Source organism: Protobothrops mucrosquamatus, unplaced genomic scaffold (genome assembly GCF_001527695.2).
Source record: "Protobothrops mucrosquamatus isolate PMUCROS unplaced genomic scaffold, P.Mucros_1.0 scaffold2047, whole genome shotgun sequence".
Taxonomy (NCBI): Eukaryota; Metazoa; Chordata; class Lepidosauria; order Squamata; family Viperidae; genus Protobothrops; species Protobothrops mucrosquamatus.
This window is the reverse complement of record NW_015388154.1, coordinates 78,732-99,526: the sequence shown is the minus strand read 5'-3', so window position 1 is coordinate 99,526 and position 20,795 is coordinate 78,732. Positions and strand designations below refer to the sequence as shown.

The 20,795-nt window shown below is 37.2% G+C and overlaps 1 protein-coding gene across 1 annotated transcript in view; it reads right to left on the bottom strand.

Annotated features, from left to right (window-relative positions):
- The window catches only part of CMTR1 (cap methyltransferase 1), a 42,846-nt gene that overhangs the window by 5,613 nt on the left and 16,438 nt on the right, over window positions 1-20,795 (bottom strand). The window contains exons 7-23 of the mRNA XM_015823918.1: window positions 17,965-18,059; window positions 17,811-17,883; window positions 17,411-17,609; window positions 17,019-17,137; window positions 15,665-15,761; window positions 14,750-14,882; window positions 13,954-14,133; window positions 12,617-12,673; window positions 11,767-11,824; window positions 10,180-10,248; window positions 9,517-9,648; window positions 8,889-9,011; window positions 7,502-7,593; window positions 7,089-7,157; window positions 6,118-6,165; window positions 4,740-4,852; window positions 2,848-2,956 (exon numbers count right to left, since the gene is read on the bottom strand). Coding sequence (XP_015679404.1) covers window positions 2,848-2,956; window positions 4,740-4,852; window positions 6,118-6,165; window positions 7,089-7,157; window positions 7,502-7,593; window positions 8,889-9,011; window positions 9,517-9,648; window positions 10,180-10,248; window positions 11,767-11,824; window positions 12,617-12,673; window positions 13,954-14,133; window positions 14,750-14,882; window positions 15,665-15,761; window positions 17,019-17,137; window positions 17,411-17,609; window positions 17,811-17,883; window positions 17,965-18,059 — 1,766 coding nt within the window. The remainder of the gene's footprint in view (window positions 1-2,847; window positions 2,957-4,739; window positions 4,853-6,117; window positions 6,166-7,088; window positions 7,158-7,501; window positions 7,594-8,888; window positions 9,012-9,516; window positions 9,649-10,179; window positions 10,249-11,766; window positions 11,825-12,616; window positions 12,674-13,953; window positions 14,134-14,749; window positions 14,883-15,664; window positions 15,762-17,018; window positions 17,138-17,410; window positions 17,610-17,810; window positions 17,884-17,964; window positions 18,060-20,795) is intronic.

Genomic DNA, 20,795 nt, shown 5'->3' with positions numbered 1-20,795 from the left:
TTCTTTTAATTTAAAAAATGGGAAGCTGCAATACTGCAAAGATAAGCATTAATATTTATCATGTTTCTTGAAAAAAGTGCATCTGAATCTGTAAATAAAAAGGGGGGCAGCTGCATCTCACTGTTCCGTTTGAAAGCACAATTTCTACATAACAAAAAGCATGATGAAAACCTAGAAGTGATAGCAGGAAACAAGATGGTAAATAAGTGAAAGTTTTGTGAATATCCATAATCATGATAGCAACCTATCTCCACTCCCACTCCAAATAATAGCAATTTTAGAAGTGTGCCTTCACCACGTGAAGTGTTAACACCACTTTACAATTCCTTGGTAAGGCCACACTTGAAATACTGCATCCAGTTTTGGTCACTACGATGTAAAAAAGATGTTGAGTCTCTAGAAAGAGTACAGAGAAGAGCAACAAAGATGATTAGGGGACTGAAGGCTAAAACTTATAAAGAACGGTTGCTGGAATTGAGTATGTCTACTTTAATGAAGAGAGGGACATGACAGCAGTGTTCCAATATCTCAGGAGCTGCCACAAAGAAGAGGGAGTCGAGCTATTCTCCAAAGCACCTGAAGGCAAGACAAGAAGCAATGGATGGAAATTAACCAGAGAGAGAAGCAACCTAGAACTAAGGAGAAACTTCCTGACAGTTAGAATAATTAACTAGTGGAACAACCTGCCTCCAGAAGTTGTGAATGCTCCAACACTGGAAGTTTTTAAGAAGAGACTGGACAGCCATTTGTCTGAAATGATATAGGATTTCCTGCCTGAGCAGGGGGGGTTGGACTAGAGGATCTCCAAGGATCTTCCAACTTTATTGTTGTTGTTGTTGTTGTTGTTACTATGTTCTCAAAATATCAAAAGTGTAAATATCAACTAAAAGATTTCTTGCTCCTGGCATGGCATACGAAAGTGGGCAGAATGACAAAGATTGGTTGGAAAGAGATGAGAAAAATTACAAATTAAGCGCTAGTAAAATTGTTTAAACTATTTTGAGAAAATTGAGAAAAAAAGTTCTTCTTAAGTTCTTACAGAAATTCACATGAGAGATTCAGGGAGAAGCCCAAAGTTACAGAGTGAGAAAATGGAAGAAAGATAATACAGAGAAACAGAGAAAGTTTCATCAAAAAGCTATGAATGAGAGAAGCATCTCTGAGAAATAAATTTGTACATCTCTAGCTGATAGGAAAAATTCAAAAATTTAGCCTTCCTTTATGACACAAATGCTTGGCAGAGGAAAGTGAATGGTTGAGCACACTTCTTACAGAAAGCAGTTGGAAATTTAAAGGAAGTCCACAAGATCAAAGACTGTCATCCCAAAAGAACCTCAGGCAAGTAAATCAAAACAAGTTTTTCCAAAAATACAAAACAGAAAGATTGTGAAGGAAAATGATCACAGCTGACTGAAGGCTACAGAAACTCCACAAATTTAAGATCATAAAGGATGAGATTGGTTGTTGGAATGTTCACATCTTTGATAGAATTGTGTCCTCTCAAGTACTGATCAGAGGAAGAGATTTTTCTAAAAAACGTTTCTCCCAATGAAATGATGAATTAAGCTTAATCAAGCAGGGAAGAGACATCCCGTATCCATTTCCAAAATATAACACTGAACAAGACAATCTGTAGAATTTATTTATGCGCAAGCTGTAAAACAATCTGTACTTCATAATGTTGTCTGCAAAATATCTTTAATGTGTCATCAGATGCAGAAAGTCATTTACAACTACAAAAAAAGCTCAGACATCCAAAATGGTTCTTTGATAGGAAGAATTATTGTAAAAGCATAGGAAAGAAGTAAGGAAAGAGCTATGAATTAAAATATAATGTAAGCCCATTATAAATGATAAACAAAATATAAATGGGAGTTTATTTATAAATGATATAAAGAGTTTAACTAAAAACAGTTGATGCAAACACAAATAGCAAATGCAATAGGTGGTAAAATATGTAACAAACTAGCATCTGGACTTGTAAACTAAAGAAATTTGCTACAGCTGATTTAAGAAATTAGAAATGAACAATAATGAACTGTCTTCTTACTTCTCCCTTAAAGTCTGAGGACTTCAAATTCACAACTCACTCTCTTTGACCAGCAGGTTAGTTGCAGGACCCAGCACAGAAACCAACGTTTCTGCTTGGAATAATGAATTAATAATGCATGTCTCTACTTTTGGCTTATATAACGTAAATATTTTTATTTGCTATTTAAAGATATTATAAGCATCCAGAATTCCCAACCACTGCCAGAAGTGCTGATACAACTGTCTTCTCTTGGACTATTCCTACACTTGGAAATCAATTTCTGGTTTCCCATTCTTTAAATGCTAATATTTCTACCTTGTAAAGTTTTGCCAATTTCAATAAGAACCTAAGACTCATCATTCTTTGAAGAAGCTAAAGAAACGTTATGACTATAAGGTGCCTAAGAAAACTCTTCTTATATAAATTAATCTAAATTACATTTAATGTGCAATTTTTGTGAGAAATAAATTACCCCAATCCCCATGTGAATTCTGTTTCACCTTTTTTTCCTGTCATAAAAGGATGAAAGCTGACAAGAAGCAGGATCCAAGTAGGCATCTGTGCCGGAATCTAAAATATCTCACCAGGACTTATCAGACAAAACAAATTTGGTCGATAAGGAATACAATGCCTTGGAAAGCATATTGGTTCAGAATTGTCTAATGGGGTTTTTATTTGCTTTCATTGTTTTTAGAAATTAGTACAAACATTACAGAACAGAAGGGAAAATAAATAAATAAAAAGTTCTAATGTGACACTGTATCTAGCTTCCCCTTCTTGGATGAATTGCTACTATTTGCAAATTCAATACTCACTGAAATGGTGCTACAGACTCTGGAGGCAGTTCGTACGTGGCATGCTGTGTTGCCTTATTGTAGAAAAACTTTCTGTTAGAGGTTTTGCTGCGTGCCATTGTCCAGGGCTCTTTGAAGAAAACCAAGAAGATTAAATCAAAAACAAGAGAGAAAGAGACACACTAAAATTTCTAATTGTATTGTTCCTTTGTACCATTCTCAGCAAAAGACTTAACATATAAATGATTGTTTGGCTAATGCAGTATAAGAACATCAAAATAGACAAACAGGTAATTTCCATGGAACAGCAACCACACAATAATCACATAGAGGAAATCTGTAGGAACTATCCATGCACAGGACCAACGAGGATGCAATGTTTATGCTAACAAAGAATTCTGTTGAACTGCAGGTAGTCCTCAACTTATGACAAGTCATTTAACAACTGTTTAAAATTACGACAGTCTAGGAAAGGCTATTGTAAAATGTCACGCTGCCCCGTTGTCCACACCCCAACGTGATCCTAGTCTGGTTGTTTGGTAACTTATTCACTCTTACAACCAGACGCCAAGCGCCCCGCAATCATGTGATTGCCATCTGCGATCTTCTCTGCTGGCTTCCTTTCTCAAATGTGTAACTTGTATATTTCACAATGATTACTATTTCAAAAAATAAAATAAAATCTATTCACAGAGAGGATGGTGGACAAAAAGATTTCAGTTCAACCATAGCAAGATTGGCTGTAAGTTTCAGGCCCCCTGACCCCAAGAACTCCTTGTTTTTAGTCCTGGGTAGAATTGCTTGCATGCAGATAGAACTGCTTTACCACTGAAGCACTCTCTTGTATCCATTCATGGATCAGGAGTTTCTAATCACAATTACTCATACTTTGGTCACCTTCCATTTGGACTATTACAATGCACTCTACATGGGGTTGCCCTTGAAAGCCACCTAGAACAATTGGTCCAGTGCAGCAATATAAGTAGTTATAAGTTTGGTATGCTCATATAATACCACTACTTTGTGAGCTGCGCTGACTTTCCATAAACTTCCAAGATGCTGATTATTGTCCGTAATACCTTTCATAACACAGGATCAGGTTATCTACAAGATTGCCCATCTCCAGTTATCTCTGCCACTCCCAACAGATCGAATAGAATGAGCATACTTTGGGTCCCTTATACGAAACAAACTTATCTAGCACAACCCAGCAGACATGCCTTGAATCTTCGCCAGGTATTGCCAGTTGATTAGTTAGCATTCAATTTTTTTTCATATATAGTAACTACCCACTGTAAGTTGACCGGAGTAGCTCAGTAAATTGGTGGCCTTATAAATCAAATAAATATTGTTAAAAGAGACTTAAGATAAAATCATTGGAATGACTCAAAATATAATTAAAATGTGCTGGAAGGAACATCTTATACTTCCAAATACTTCAAGAATTAAGTGTACTGTATTTTTTAAATTCATAAGTAACCCTGCTTTGAACTAAAAAGGTTGTGAGGTGGTTTTGTGCTAGTTATTAATGATGGCTGGTAAGGAACACAAATAGCATATAAAGAAGCTAATTACAACAATCTTCTTTCAGCATTTTAAAGTTCTTTTCAAGAAAACAAACAGAAGAATCCAACAAGCTCTCCTTTGGCCCCTAACATTTTCTATGCATTTTCTACCACCTCAGCTAGGAAGAAGAGATTAAAACATAACAAGAGGGTAACAAATCAAGAAGGGAAAAATATCTGTGTTTGTTTTTTCTCATTCTACAAAGCAAAAATAATAAAATTACTTAATTTTCTCAACATCCTCCCCCCCCCACACACACACAAAAGTGACATTGACCCAACTATAGTACTTACATTCCAGGCCTTAGGCTTAACTATTATATCAGATATGACTAGAAATTGATTTACCGCTGACAGTCCGAACGATGTACAATCCAAAAGGTACAAAATGCCTGTCATCACGACCGGTGTAGGATAGCCGTGGAATTCCACCTGAACTCTTGATAACCTTCATCTCTAACCTAAGTTACCAAACATATGAAGAGAGAGAGAGAGAAAGAATAAGAATGAGAAACAATCATAGAAGCTCTGAGAGTCAATATGAATTGCTAGCAGGTAAAGAGGACTTGAACAAAGAGATCTAGTTTAAATTCCTGTTCAATACAAATTCAATGTTGGCCAAATCAATACAACACCTTAGCTCTCTATCAGAAATAGTGATTTATCTCAGACAGATGCTGTAAAGATGAAGAAATTATAAGATGTTTAGATCACAATTTTTGGATGAAGCTTGGTACCCGGTTTTTTAAAACTGTAGAATTCTACTGTCCTCCAAGAATTAAGAGCCGTGGTGGCACAGTAGTTAGAGTGCAATACTGCAGGTTACTTCTGCTGACTGCCGGCTGCCAGCAGTTCAGCAGTTCGATTCTGACCAACTCAAGGTTGACTCAGGCTTCCACCCTTCCGAGATCGGTAAAATGAAGATCCAGATTGTTGGGGGCAATATGCTGACTCTGTAAACTGCTTAGAGAGGGCTGTAAAGCATTGTTATGAAGCGGTATGTAAGTCTAAGTGCTATTGTTATTACTATTGGAGTCCTGTCCCTAACATTATGGTGCACCTTCCAACTTCAACATGAAACCCTGTGATAAACATGGCTGCTGGCTGGGTATTCTGAAGCCTCAAAAACTGCAGAGCCAATAGAAATAATTTGAAATGTGAAGTTTGAGAAAATAACTTTCTCATCCATTTCCAGAGGTTGGTAGAACCTTGAGGCCGTTACATTCATTGGATGTTGGCGAAATGCCTGCAAAGGCTTTGAATGAGGTATTGAGGGACTCAGAATATTATAAAGTATAATAAGCATAAAAACTGTGAGGGGAGCTAAGGTCAAATTCTTCTCTGCCATAAAGGAAATTCATAGCTTACAAGACGCAAAGTGATGAGGAAGTTGATGAAATATTTTTAGCCCTAATTATGACTGCATACAAGTTACACTGATGTTTTAAAAAAACAAGCATTTTTTCAATAGGTAAGCATCTATCCCACTCTTGTTTTAGGCAAAAGTGATATCATCATATCAAACTGCGGTTGGTTTTTTTTAACCCTATTGATTTGGCAACAAGGAATAAGCGATTTTCCTTCCAATATACATTCTATCCATTTTCTTTTTTCTACAGGCTGATCAATCAGAACTTAATAATACTGCTTTCCCAAACAGTAGCAAAATTCTGAGTTTTCAATCTGCAAATTAAACTATTTTTTTTAAAAAAATCGGAGAACTTACCTGAGAAAGATTTTTTCCATATCCTCTAGCCTGTACACTTCCTTCACTCTGTGGGAAAAAATCAGTAAGATGGATATGTAGGCTCCAATCAATAACTGTATCTAGACTTCCTATAAGCCCCTTCTAGACAGAGTTGGGAAGAAGCTATGGAACGTTTGCTGAGTATTTTCAATACCTTGCCCACAGAAAATGAGAAACTGTGGCCTTCGTGATTCAAGAGAAAAGATTGAAAAAGACTAAAAAACAATACATAGTATACCACAAAGAGTAACTGCATATAGTTTTTAAATATTGTTTCACTCTCAAGATCATTATAGAATTGAATCTATACATGGCTGGACTGCCACAACACCCATCCATTTGGTAATTCCAAATAGCAAAGTCAAACAATTCTGCTGAGCATGAAACAAAGTTAACCTTGCCATAAATTGTTGCTAAATCAGAAAAATGCAGAATTATTCGTGTAGAGAAAATTAAAGCTGGCTTTTTGAAAGTCTGTTCTAGAGTTATACAATATATGCTAAATAAAAATCATAAACGGGCTTGCTTTTGGGGGAGATGCCTTGGAGTCAGTGTGGACTGCTGCAAGTGCCTTGACGCATCCCTGTAGTGTCCTTGGCAAAGATTTTTCAGAAGTAGTTTGCCACTGCCTGCTTCCTGGGGCTGAGAGAGAGAGACTGACCCAAGGTCACACAGCTGACTTTGTGCCTAAGGTGGGACTAAAACTCACCCAGTTTCTAGCCTGATGTTTTAACCTCTACACCAAATATGCTTTTTCTTCCAGGAGTAAAAAGTTTATTTCCAATGTGAGAAAGTCCTCCCAAAGTGAACTGAAAAAGCCTTCTCAGAAGGCCAACCCCACCTGTACCCTTTGTCATTGTCCAGTGGTAATAGAGCATGTCAAAATTCTATTCATTATACTTCATCCTCATACCCTCAAAGCCAAGAAAAATCCAAAAGGACTTGTTCACCTGATGGGGCTCATATCTGGGCGGCTAGGTTTAGAGACAGCTTTCACAAACTTTTCTGCCAGCTGAATTCTGCAATCAAAAAGAGAGATTTATACATGGTTACAGTATTGGAAACAACAATTAGTAGAACTTATATGAGAATTTTCTGCAGTATCTGCTGGGCAGATATTCCCAAAACAAACATAAAAAAATGATTGGATTTAATAATTCAAGCCTCTTTTTGAAGAAAGGTGATTAGTTGTTACCTAGTCTTCTTTCCTACAGGCATGTCTCCTTTGATAAAATGGACAAAAAGAAAACACTAAGGTTTGCTTCTAATATTGATCTGAAGAATTGTCTTGAACAGTGCAGCTGAAAAGTTAAAAGGAGCCCCACTATCCCACAAATATATTAAGTAGACTAACTTTACTTACCGCTGATTGAAATGCTGTTCTCTAACATCACTGCCATTCAGCACCAAAGCATCCAGGATGTGAATGGCATTGATTTTTCGCTGGGCTTTGCCCTAGAAAGGGAATTAGGAACATCTCAGAGTGCTACTCTTTGCAAAAAAAAAAAATGGGCATGTCTGCATATAGCAGTAGTCCTCATGAGTGACCACAGTTTACTAAATTTATATGCCGCCCATCTCATTTTTTCAAGCAACTGTAGGTGGTGTTTTTCAGTTTGGACCAATATGCAGATTTTCAGGCAGAGTGATGGAGAGACTTTAGTTCAACTGGAAGATACTCAGAATAGAATGCAGTAAGTTAGGGTCAGAAATTCAGTCATTACGTGAAACCGTAACGATGCTTAATCTTACTTCAGGTTTTTTTTCCCTTTACAGACCTGCAAAAGTCATAAATGCAAGGACTGGTCATAAAGTTATTTTTCATCACTATCACAACTGCGAATAGTTGCTGTATGAGCCAGTTGCTAAGTGAGGTCTACTTGCATTCAATCTCATTGTTTATTTCAGTAAGATTAAATAGCGGAATTTTTAATCAAAAGATGCCCCTATCAATTTCTCCCCACTACCTTCTATGAACCTTGAGGTTGAAAGTAATTTTATCTTCTGACTGGCTTTTATATATATAGTCTTTCTTTTTTTTTCCTTTTTATTGATGTTTTATTTTATGGCGTGGCTTTGGATTTACAGACAAGCTTAAGAGTCAATGAAGTTATTTCTCTGGAATTACCATGCCTGGAAATGAAAAACCACTCTGTCTTAAAAATATGCAATCTGAATCTTTTCAGCCTCCAGCCACTGAGTCAACACTTCAACCACCTAACCTGTTTGGCCCAGGGGTAAGAAACATTATGGAGTTTTTCTCCGAGACACCTTCTGCTTTTCAACTATGTGATGCTTATTTTAGGGATTATACTAGGCTTTAGGCTTTTATGTTTTTGATGTTTTTCCTACATCAAAATAGCAGAAATACTGTCATTTTTTGCTACTGTGGCCATAGTTAGTCTGCTTTCAGCCAATGTTTCTCAACCTCAGCAACTTTTACATACGTGGATTTCAGCTCCTTTAGTTCCCCGCTCGCACGCTGGAATTGCAGTCTTTGCATCCTAAAGCTGCTGAGGTTGAGAAATTCCTAGCCAAACATAAGGGATCTTTTTTTCCATCAAGGCTAGATCTCCTGAGGGACACTTTACTGAGAGCTGCACAGTGGTTATAAATGGGGCCAGCAGAAAGATTGGATAGGGACTATGCCTTTGCTCTCTCTCCTCTATCTTTTCATCCATCACACTATTCCGGGAAGGAAACAAGCCAAAAACATTCTCAAAAGAAAAAAAATTCTGAAGGTCATCGACCTCTCCTTTCAGCTCAGGAACAATTTCCACAGAAAGAAGTGTATCCCGTGGCAGTTCTATCTTCAACTCCAGTTTGGTCCAGCGATCTGATTGGCGACCGAGCCACGTGTATATCTGAGACTTCTGCATATAAGCAAAAAAGGAGGCAGACAGATTAGAGACAGAAGCAGTCTGCTGAAGTAACCACATGCTCTCAAACAGTTTGTAGTATAACAGGTGAGAGAAATGTGCATCCAAACTAGGAAAATGTTTTAAAAAGGATATGAAACAGATGTTATTAGGAAAGAGGATAAACAGTTTTCAGTTTACTTAACAAACCTCTCTAACTATTCCCCCCAATTTCACATAAGAAATATTAATTATTGCAACCAAATGTTGATGAAATGAGCAGATGTATTTCATCAAATTATGAAACAAAGTTTTCATTTATCTCCACAATGACAAGGAGAATCCACTGGTCAAACTATCATCTTGGTAACTTTTTGTTCGTTTTGGCTGTCTTTGAGTCAGTGCTGACTCCTGGTGACAACCAGAAAGAAAAAAATATAAAATCTAAACAAATTCCATCTTACTTAAAATATACTATTTCACCAACTGATATTAACCAATATATTTAATTATCACATACCCCTAATGACAGAAGGAACTTTTGCTCACTTCCCGATACCATGCATCTGTAATCCAGCACTGGTCGAATTTTGTCCAAAGTTTTTGAGTTGAGAGGAGTTGGTTTATAACTAAAGATCTCTACGTTAGTACCCTAAAGCAAAATTGAAAGAGACAGAAAGAAAGATAATTCCACGATTTATTTCAATATGGTGACCTCCAGAGATCTGATCTGTAACTTTCATCAATCACGTCTACTGAGCAAGCTGACCAAGCATAATGAGAGTATCTGAAAAAGACTAAGTTGAGGAAAGTAAAAGGCTAAATCTATGACTGGCATTAAAATACATCACTATGCTTTATGTACTGAGATAACACAATGTGCTACATTCAGAACCTATCAGCACGATAATTGCGTATCAGCCTGCCTATCTTAGCATAAAATAACTTCCATTAAGCTTGTTCCTTCTATATATCCCTTTTCCTACAGTTTTAGAAAAGGTTCAACCAACTGCATCTGACCACGGTGCCTTTCAAGCAGTAGCTTTACTGTTAAACAAAGAACAGCTGACATTAAGTCTTGCCAGGTTATTTTTTTTTAATCTTTGCTTTCTATGATGGCACCATACAGGGCATGAATGCCATCTGAAAATGTCAACACAGAAAGTGGGGGAGAAAATCTTACCTGAGTTAATTCATAGAATTTGGTCAAGGGATCAGAAGAGGATGGAGCAATTCGAGCTTGGTCTGGAATCTAGAAAGATTAGTTGGTTAGTTTAAAATTATAAATTACCTACATTTCCCTGACTTTTATATTATGTAAGGGGGAAAAAAGCAAGGCATTTTACTATAAAGAAAAAAAATAGACAATTTTATCCTAGATGCTATTGTTGAATCAAAAACAAATTCTTTTTCCACATATATTTTTATCTTCTCAATCCTCCTTCCTCATGAATCCCACACAAAGAACAGTGGGAATTCTCTGTTATAATAAGCTACCCGTGTGGCCTTTGTCCATGCCTGCAAATTATCCAAAAGAATTAGGCAGTTCATTTAAATGTGAATGAGAATGAGAGTTCCTCTTCAAATCAGTAAAATACCTTTCATGCAATATACATTATTAGCCTATAAAACATGCGGCCATAAAAATCCCCCAAATCCAAGATCCATGTAGAGAAACCATCCTGCAATGAAACTATTAGTTCCCTTCAACTATTAGCAGTAAACTATATTTAATTCTGCTGCATTATTTACTCTAATTTTAATGAATATTTATTTGGGGGAAAAAATACCCCTATAGAAAATATTTCAAATCTAAAATGTTTCAGAGATCCTTGCACATTCTCAGCTAGCAATCTCAATTTGGAGCTATCATAACAATGTCAAGATATTTTTTTACTTTAAGATAATTACTTTATTTTTTTTACTTTAAGAAAACACTGTATTATGATTCCTTGCTTATAATTGCATTTTTATAGATCAATGACAAGGTTTTTTTAAATCAGCTGACAAAACTGTTGCCATAATAACTGCATCATTCAGGATGGCAAAAGATTTGTTATGATTATAATCGTGGGGTAAGTTAGATGGCAATTTTATTTTTGCTTCCTTTCTCCTAAAAAAGAAGGGATATATATTCCAGCTCTCTTCTTCATCCTTTTGGTCAGCTGGGCCAGCCAGCAGTTTTTCTTCCTCAACAATGAGTGCCGACCACCCATCCAGAGCTCCAGGAGCAAGAAATTGCAATCTCCACCTTCTGTGCTTTTTATATACAGAACTGGGTCTCTCTTACTCTCACAGAGACTAGCAGAACAAGCTGCCATCTGAGGAAGAAGCAGGATGATCATTTCAGAGATGAAATGCTATAATTTTAACTTCCCAAATCTTCTCTACAGTGACAGGGGTAAAAGAAGAATAACTCGCAAAAGGATGAGATTTCACCTGTAAAATAGTAACTTCCAGCTGTGTTTCAGACATATTAAGGAGGATTGTGTCAGCTGGATGAAGCTGACAATATAACTAGTTTAAACAAATCATAAATAATGCTAGACTAGGTCAATTTGAACCTGCAATGTTAATAAAAACTGACGTCATCTGGTTGCGAAGAGTCATCCTGAGCCTGCCTCTTGACCTTCTAAAGACAAAATAATCCTTTCTGATAGAAAATATATGATGTCCTTATTTGGAGTTCAGAAGCCTAGTTCTTATGTTAAGAAAGTTGAGAACCACAAAATACAGTGAGTGTAATATTTTGCTTCTTTGTCTTACTTACCCCCCAAAGTCGGAGGCATTCTTTTCGGATATCAGCCTGACGTGGTTCATTCAAAGTCCTAAAAGAATATGTAAGTGTCTGTATCTTCCACCAAAAAGATACTTCAGGTTCTTTTTATCCCATCTACTCAATGATAACTTATTACTATCCATTCATCTAGTCACTGAGTCACATTGCTCGAGTTGGGTGACCTTATGAGTAATAAATAATACATAAAAAAGAGCGCAGGTGTCCTCAACTTACAACTGGTCGCTTAGCAACCCATTTGACGTTACAGCTGACCTACCTTGGGCTATTTATGACTCAGATTCAAACTTCCAACAGTCACCACCACCACCTCCCCACGGTTACGTGACTGAACACAGCCACTTTTTACAACCATCATGACTTACGACCATGATGAGAAGACTCCATTATGGTCATAATTTGAGAACTACCTGTAGTTTTTGAAACCCAATGCTGCCTCACATATAAACTTGTTTCCCTATTAGTATGGCATTCTTGCTTTTGAAAAAATTCAATCTATAGTAGCTCAAATAAGAAAAAGCCAACCTACCATATTACAGATTTGGGCCATAAAAAACACTGCTTCTACTGAAGGAAAATCAATAGGACAAATTTAGTGACAACACACTAGGTAGGGCCCAGTGACTTGAAAGACAATAAAATCCTACTAATTTATATCAGTCCCACTGTAATCATACTATGGCTAAATTTGTACCTTACCGCTACAAATGAAGATTATATTCATGTGACTAACTATGCATCTCAAATAATCCGCACATTAATTTCCAGTAAAATCCTTAACTATAGTTTTGTAGAACACTTTGAAAATATCAAATCTACTTACGTGTCTTGAACAAAGGCATGAATTTTGGCCAGGGCTTTAATCTGAACAGCACAGAGTCTGCAAGAGAAAACAGGTATATTCTAAAGCATTCAGAACCTGTTAAATGAAAGTCTTATGAATCAAAATATGGATAAAAAAATAAGAGGCAGAACAAAAATAAAACATTTACATTTATACCACATTATAACAAAACACACCACACTGATACTGTTAGAAATTGAGGAGCATTTCATTTACACTTTTTGCCCATGATATTTTTCCTTGGGTGAAATAAAAGAAAACCAAAAATTAATATTAGCCAGGTTTCTAGTGATTACTGGATCTCTTATCTATAATATTATTGCACAACAGGGATACCTACACCTCCAAAGATCCGAAACCAATGCTTTAAGCAGCAAAATAATAGCACCTCTCTGTTATTTATTAACACCGAACCTTTCTTTGGGCTGTCACAGAAGCAGGAAAGAAGACTTGGCGACTTTAACACAGAAGACTAGAAAAACAAAGGGTCTACTCTCATGAGTACAGAGCACAGAGGGGTGTTTGAAGCATTTCTTTCAAATCATTTTCAAGTGTGCACAGGGGACACAATCAGCCTCCCAAAAACTTGGGGTAGCCTAGCCTCAGTAAGGAATCGGATATAATATTCTATTTCACAACTTGCCTTTTGCCAAACATACACAATGATTTAGGCTTCTTGAGCTTAAGAAAAAAATAATGAGTCTTGGAAAAGTGGTATCTTGCCTACGATATCAGAATGGAAGACTAAATTGAGAATATATATGCACAATAGAAGTTTAACTAATTCAAGCAGGAGTGACTCCCTTATATACAATATATCACAAAGCAAGACAGATCTGGATACCTGGAACATGTTTTTCAGGGCTCCAATAGAAACTAACAACATTTACTAATGCTTGGTGTAAAGTGCTACTATCTAATCTGTGGCCAGCGATTAGGGATACAAATAGAAGGGGATGGGAGAATAATTAAAAAGTGTTTATCTTTTTTTCACTGTGTTTTGAAATTCAGACATAGAGTCTTCTTCATATCATATTTCTTTTTTAACTTTCTTTGCATTTTATTATTTGCTTTTCTCCTCTCTGCATTTCAGTATTTTAACAACACATGGATGAAAAAACAAAAAAGTATCTTATAAAGTATGTTGTTATGTTAAACTATTAAATTTAAAAAGATATTCAGTGAAGTAACTGATAATTTTCAGATAGTAAAAATACTTGATAAAATCACTAGCAAAAAGAGTGCCACTATGCAAAGACAAATCCTTTATTTTTTTCCTGCAGATAGTTTTTTTCTCTCTCAATGTATTAACCCACCTTTTATTTGAGTGGATCATATAATCATAGAAATCATGATCGCCTCTGATTACTTCCAAAGGAACAACAAGATTAACATCTTGTTCAGAGTTGCGTAGCTGGTTGATTTTGATGTTCACTGTGAAAAGATAGTCTCTCACTTCTTCAATTCCAGCTTTTAAGCCACGGCATATTACATACCTGTAGAGGCACAAAATACTTTTTTTCCTTGTTTTTTGTGGGCTTGAGTTTTTTACACAATGATTAATACTTTTTTGCTAGATTATAAGGTAAACTCATGCATATATGCTTCGGAAGAAACATAGATCATGCTATTAGAAAGGTACAGTATTTCCTGTAGTCTAGAGTGTTTGAAGGACAATGGATACAGAATCATCTAATGCTTTCTCTGACCTTGCTATTTTTCCAAACTATCTGCAACTGACAGGGAAAAAAAACTGCATGAACTAACAGTGGGCTCTGATCAATTGTAGATTGTGGTAATTTTGTCCCATTCATACTTTAATATGCCACCAAATATTAAGCTATCATAGCTGATTCAAACATTTCCTATATGAGTGCTAATATATATCATGTTAAAAAAGTTTGGTGGCAAATAAAAAAAATATTCTTACCCAGTGCCCCTTGTCTTCCCCTCAACTACTTTGCATAGTTCCTTCTCTTTCTCCGATTCCAAGAATGGAAAATTCACAGCCAAAACCAGTCATAAAGCATGTGTCAAGATTACAACTGCATCAAATCTTTTATCACTGCTTCCTCATTCAAAAAGATTGCCTTCACAGTTCTCACATCTCACCTTTCTGAATTTGCAGGACGGCTTGTCAGAGGTTTGAAAATTGATAGACGTTCAAAACAGCAATACAGCAAATACACAAGGCCAACACTGAATGGTGTGAATAAGTCAAAGGTTTTGCAGAGAAAGTGCCCTCCTGGAGAGAAAAAAAAAACAATGAAAAGAGAAAAACACATACTATTTTATATTCCGTCTTTCCATCAAGAAATTGAGTTTATATTTCTGAAACCTAAATGAAACCAAGACAGAATGCTCTGGCTGTAGCTCCCTAATGAGTTTGTACTCATCGAAGAACTGAGGGTATGTTTTCTCATTCTGCCCCAGGCTTTATTAGATAGCCATCTGCTACATAATTTATCATAGCAGTAAAACCTTACCCACAGACATCTTGAAAAATTAAATTGTGAAGATCTCGATGAGCTGGTGGTAGTCATGGCCATTGCACAAATCCACCTTATGCCAATTGTGTCCTTTTTTTGTTTCATGCCACCCTGGTTCAGGCATATCTTGTTCAGCTCTCATTTGGATTACTGCAATGCACTCTACATGGGGCTACTCTTTAACACATTCAGAAGCTACAATTTGTCCAGGTTGCAATGGCATAAGTACTTATGGACATATCACAATACATCCATTTAACACTATTACTATAAAGGCCTCTATTATCCTGCTACCAGAAAATCTACATATATCTAAATACATTTTAGAAACAGCAATTCACAATGACAAAAAAAAATAAAACAAAAACAAAAACAGCCCAAACTGGAGAACCTTTGTCACTTACAGTCCAAAGTTTCCACAAATATTTTCAAGGGAAATGCTTCATAAATAGAGAAAGACAAAACAGACTGGAGAATATCTACCACCAAAATCACAGAGGAGGATAAAATATAGAGGTAAGCCAAAATGGGACAGCACCTGTCCGTATAACAGAGAGTCCTGTGAGGAACTGACAAAGAGTCAGCTGCTTGCTTAAGATCTCTTGGATGTTTTCCTGCCCTTCTACTGAGAAGCCCTGAAACACACAAAGTTAAATACATAATTGTTTAATATCACCATCTATATAATTAAACAATAATGGCTCTTCAGGTTTTTTTAGCGCTATCTTCCAACCAATCCACTATCAGAACTAATCTTTTCTTCTCGGGAGTGCCCTGTTGCACCTTGGCCGACTGAGCAAAACATTTCTGCCACTTTCTCATCTCCCAACACCAGCCACAGTAGAATATGCTTGTCGCCTTTCTGCTCCTTTCACTTGTTTATTTTAGCACCAAATTACAACTGAGATATGTAGATTTGGGATCGAGGGAGAGAACAGAAAATAAAAGCAGTAGTGAAGTATCTTCTCTCTGGTTATAAGCTGATGGGCATCATCTGTCTAAAGGATCATGTCTTCCCTTTCACCTCATTTTTCTGTATAATCCTATTGGCAGTACTCACTGGACATTCTGGGAGTAGATGGGGGTTATTTTATAGTCATTTTTAATGAACCACTGCTAGTCTGTTGTAATACACTATCAGTTTTCAATAATATCCAGTTCAATGACCAAGGTTACTCTGACAGAGGACAGCAGCACTCAGGTCTTGTACACTTGAGGCATATATATTGAAAGGAAAAAGGTGGAGTTCAGATTCATATTACCTCCAGAGAGTCTTTTGGAACTTGGACATTAATGGGGAGATGATAATTGACTTTAATTGAGTTTCACAGGCTCTTGACTCCAGAGTTTGCTATGTTATTAAATATAGGCATATTCCTCTAAGATATATTGACTATGCATAGTTAAATCCATATAATACCAGGAATCAAGTTCAATTCAAGGTATTTTATAACTATTGCAGCTAGATAAAATTTGTCAACTATATCTCAGACCTTTCACAAAATGTACTTGTCTTGACCAAAAAACTCTCACCCAAAGTGTTTTGCTTCACTTAGGACATAAAAATATGTTTTATTAACTGCAAATTGAGGCTCAGTATCTATCTACGCTCAACAAGACCAGCAATATAGTTACATCAAAACTTAAGTTTCTCAAGAACATCTGTAACGTAATTTGGTGACGTTCAGTGAATATATGCATATTTACATTTTTCATTTCAACACAGTTCATTAATCCAGTTCCAGGATAAAACAGAATGACACAGGATATAGTTTCAAAGGAAAGCTAACATTATGGTTATTTGCCTAATTTGGCTGCATGTCACAGAATGCTATGAAAGGTAAGCTGCAGTTAATGCCCGCAGGATAAAAGAAAAGGAGAAAAAAACGTACCCCGTCAGCCATTAAGAAATGCACCCCCTTCTGATCTGTATTGTCCAGCACAAACTGCTGAAAGGCAGAAATGTTCTCAGGACGGGTGATGTCGCCATCTCCCTCAACACCCCCTTCACCTAAGTGGGAAAACAAGGATTTTGATTTTGAATCACATTTATTAATACCGTACTTACCAAAGAATCATTTTTAAAAACCTCCTGTTTTAAAAAACAATTACCCACGTTTCAACAGAAAATATTTTAGAATGTTGGTTAATAAAAGGAAAGCCATTTTTCTTATCCCAATACTGCCAGTTTTTCCTATTCTTAGATAATTAATGTTCTTGCAGAAAACCATGCATCCATTGAGGATGTTGTTGTTTTTAAATGAAAACAATTTTGTGTGCTTACCATAGTAAGGTTCAAAAAGCTCACTAGATGCAGCATGGAAATCCTCCAATTTGAAATCATTTGGTCCTTTTAAGGTCATCCCAAAACCTTTTGCATGCCACTTCTTCCTCCAGAGGACATATTCTGAGAAACCACCAGGGCCAGCACATACATCAGCAAAATACAGCAGTTCAGCACCACGTTCTTTAATTAGTGGTTTCTACAAACAGAAAAGATAAAAATTCAATCACCGCAACTAAATCAAATCTCCCAAGTAAATAGTTGCATCAATCTGTTAAATTTGCTTAGCTTCTGAGGTGCTTAATCAACTACCATTTTAATAAAGCTCAAAGCATTTTCCTACTCACTTTTCCCATTCAGAGAAGGCACCAGAGATACACAAATAAATGAAAACTCTCACCCCACGAGAATCCTTTGGGTTTGTAAACATGTAGTCGAAGACATAATCTATGTTTCCCATCTTCATTGCAGCTCTGTAAGTGTAAGACGGGCATCTGTTAAGAGTTTGCCCTTAACTGACTAAATATGTCACAATGCGTTGTCTATTCTCTGACCTGTTTAGGAAGAAGGCTCCACGGATCATCTCATAGGGATTGGATCTTGTACGAGCTCGGCGCATCTCCTCTCCCTCCAGCACATCAAAAACAGTCTGCAGGAAGAAATTAGAAAATCTAATCTAAATGGAAAGGACAGCTAAACAGAACATTTTGCAGTTCCATACTTAGAACTTTATTTTACTTTACAGAACCCAATTATGGGGAGCAATTAGCAATGGAACATTCATTTTTTAATCAGAATGTAAGCTTCATTAAGTAGACAAGACCAAAAAAACCTCAACTCCAGATGATTGCTAAAAATACTTTTGAGATTGACTACAATAACAGAATAAAAGAACAGAGCACGAGGGTACACATATAGGCAAGGAAGACCAGGGCTGGAGGTGGGGGAGAGCTATGAAAGACAGGGTGGGTCTGGTATGTGGGTGGAAGGGTATGCTTGTGAGAGAGTGCCAGGAACAAAAATGGCCCAAAGTATCATGCTGCCAATTTTTCTGTGCAACCTCAAAGAAGCAAGGTTTTTTTTTCCTTAGCCAGATCTCAACAACTTTCAAAGGTGACCCTACTTGACAGTGGAGACCTACAAAATGGCAGGTGGTTACACCTACACCTCAACTTTGATACACAACTACCAAAAATCCTGGATGATTAGACCTAGGGTCTTATAAATCCAAAATGTCCTGTCACAGCTTTTTTGTGTGCCAGGTGTAGCATTCCCTCTCGTAATTCCACCAAAGGCAAATACAGGTGACCATGATAATGCAAGAAGCCATCCTCAGACTTAAATAGAGGTTATCTTGGACTGGTCCAGGTTGCACTGGTGTTCTACAGCTGAGCCTGAGTGAAATGATTTCTTCCCGGCAGGTTTGAAATAAGTGCTGTCAGGGACGTGACTCCAAGGTGGTTGCAAAGTTTTCTAGCTGCAAGATTGTGGCTGTGAATGGCATCTGCTCCATCATTTGAGAGTCTGGGCAAGGCACCTTCCTGTTTGTGTGGGCTGGGGCACACAGATCACAAAATAAAAGCATGAGAATAAGACAGACCATCAAACCTAGCAATGATTGAGTTTCCAGGCTGTGCATAGTTACTCCGGGTTCTGGTGGTTGGGTCATATATTACTGCGTACTGTGTGCCTTTAGATGCTGCTTCCAAACCTTGAAAGCACCTTGTCACTGATTTCATCTGCAGCTAACCTTCCTTAGTAAAAGAAGCAGAGCAAAGGTGATTGATCTGGTGCTGTGCCCTGCAAGAGCAATGTTAGGGGCAGGCACTATAAAGATAGTGCTTTGTACTATCTTTATACTGGGGTCTGGGTGCTGAAGAAGTATGGATACAAACATCTCTGGTTATTGGAATACCTCATTGGAATGGCTCTTCATTTCCCAATAGCCAGAGAAGAAAATGATGATATGCGAGAGAGCAGAAATAAACTTGTAACAGGAATTTTCAAAAATCTATGAACCACTGCACATCTTCTTTGTTACTTGAGAGCTTTGTTACTGTTTACTTGAACCTTGATAGGATCTATGCCCAGACTTCAGGTGAAAATGAAATAGCCCAGGAGTTCTATCTTGGCAAGATCAAATGTGCACTTTCCAGCTTGGAGTACAGACAATGCTTTTGGAGACACTGCAGGATGAATTTGACACACAGTTCTGTGGTACCCTGGAGTAGATCAAGATGTTGTCCAAGCAAATAATCACTAACTGAAGATTTCATGAAAAGCTCGAAGACCATCAGGACTTACAGAGTGTGAATGGCATGACCAAGTATTCGAAATGGCTAAAACTAATCTGGAAGGTGATAATCCCCTTTCTTGATCTAGATCACACAGTACACTCCATGAAGATCCAGTATGGTGGTGACAGTGGCAGAGAATAATTATTGTACGAGATCCAAGATCAGCTGAAGAGAACATTGGTTGCACCCAGTTATGTGATTTAGGTAGAGTCATTACAAAGATGAAGCACTCCCTTGCAAATTTATTCTTCAAAAATAGGACAAAGACTCCTGCTGGGGAGGTAAAAGGACAAGAATCCATTCACAGAGATCCACTATCTCTAGAAAAGTACATATAGACAACCTTTAGGATAGTTGCTCTGGGGACAAAATTTATTGTGCTGTCATAGAAGCAGTGTAGGGAAAGATGGTCAGTCTGCTTGTCACTGGATACATCATGGAACCCCATATTACGGGCCTGCAGCAGTTTGGGCAACTTTGAATGGTGCTTGAGTGACTTGCAGGTTTCCACACTGTAACATCTTAACGATATCCTTCCTCTATGATTACCTGATGCAGCTGGCAGTTGTGATATCCTTCCTCTATGATGCAACTAGCTTGATGCAACTAGCAGTTGTGATTGTTAATATGGCGATGTGCCTAGTGGGCACAATGGTCAGTGTGACACCAAAACACAAAGCCACTCTAGGCACATTGCCATATTAGCAATCACAACTACTTAGATGCATCAGGTGATTATAGAGAATTTGGTTCTCTTAGTGATATTTTGTCAGTCAGACTGCATGGCAAGAAGGTGACAAGCAACAGGGAGAAAGCGGAACTATTTAACTCGTTTTTTGCATCTGTCTTTACACAAAAGGAAAAAACAGACCAACCTATCAAAAATAGGGCCATAAAAAACAGAATAGAAACACAAGTTAAGATAGGCAAGAAAATAGTAAGTGAGCACCTGTCCAGCCTAGACGAGTTCAAATCGCCAGGACCAGATGGATTACACCCCAAGGTTCTCAAGGAACTAGCAAATGTGATCTCTGAACCACTGAACTATATTTTTCAGAGATCCTGGAGCACAGGGGAACTACCAGAGG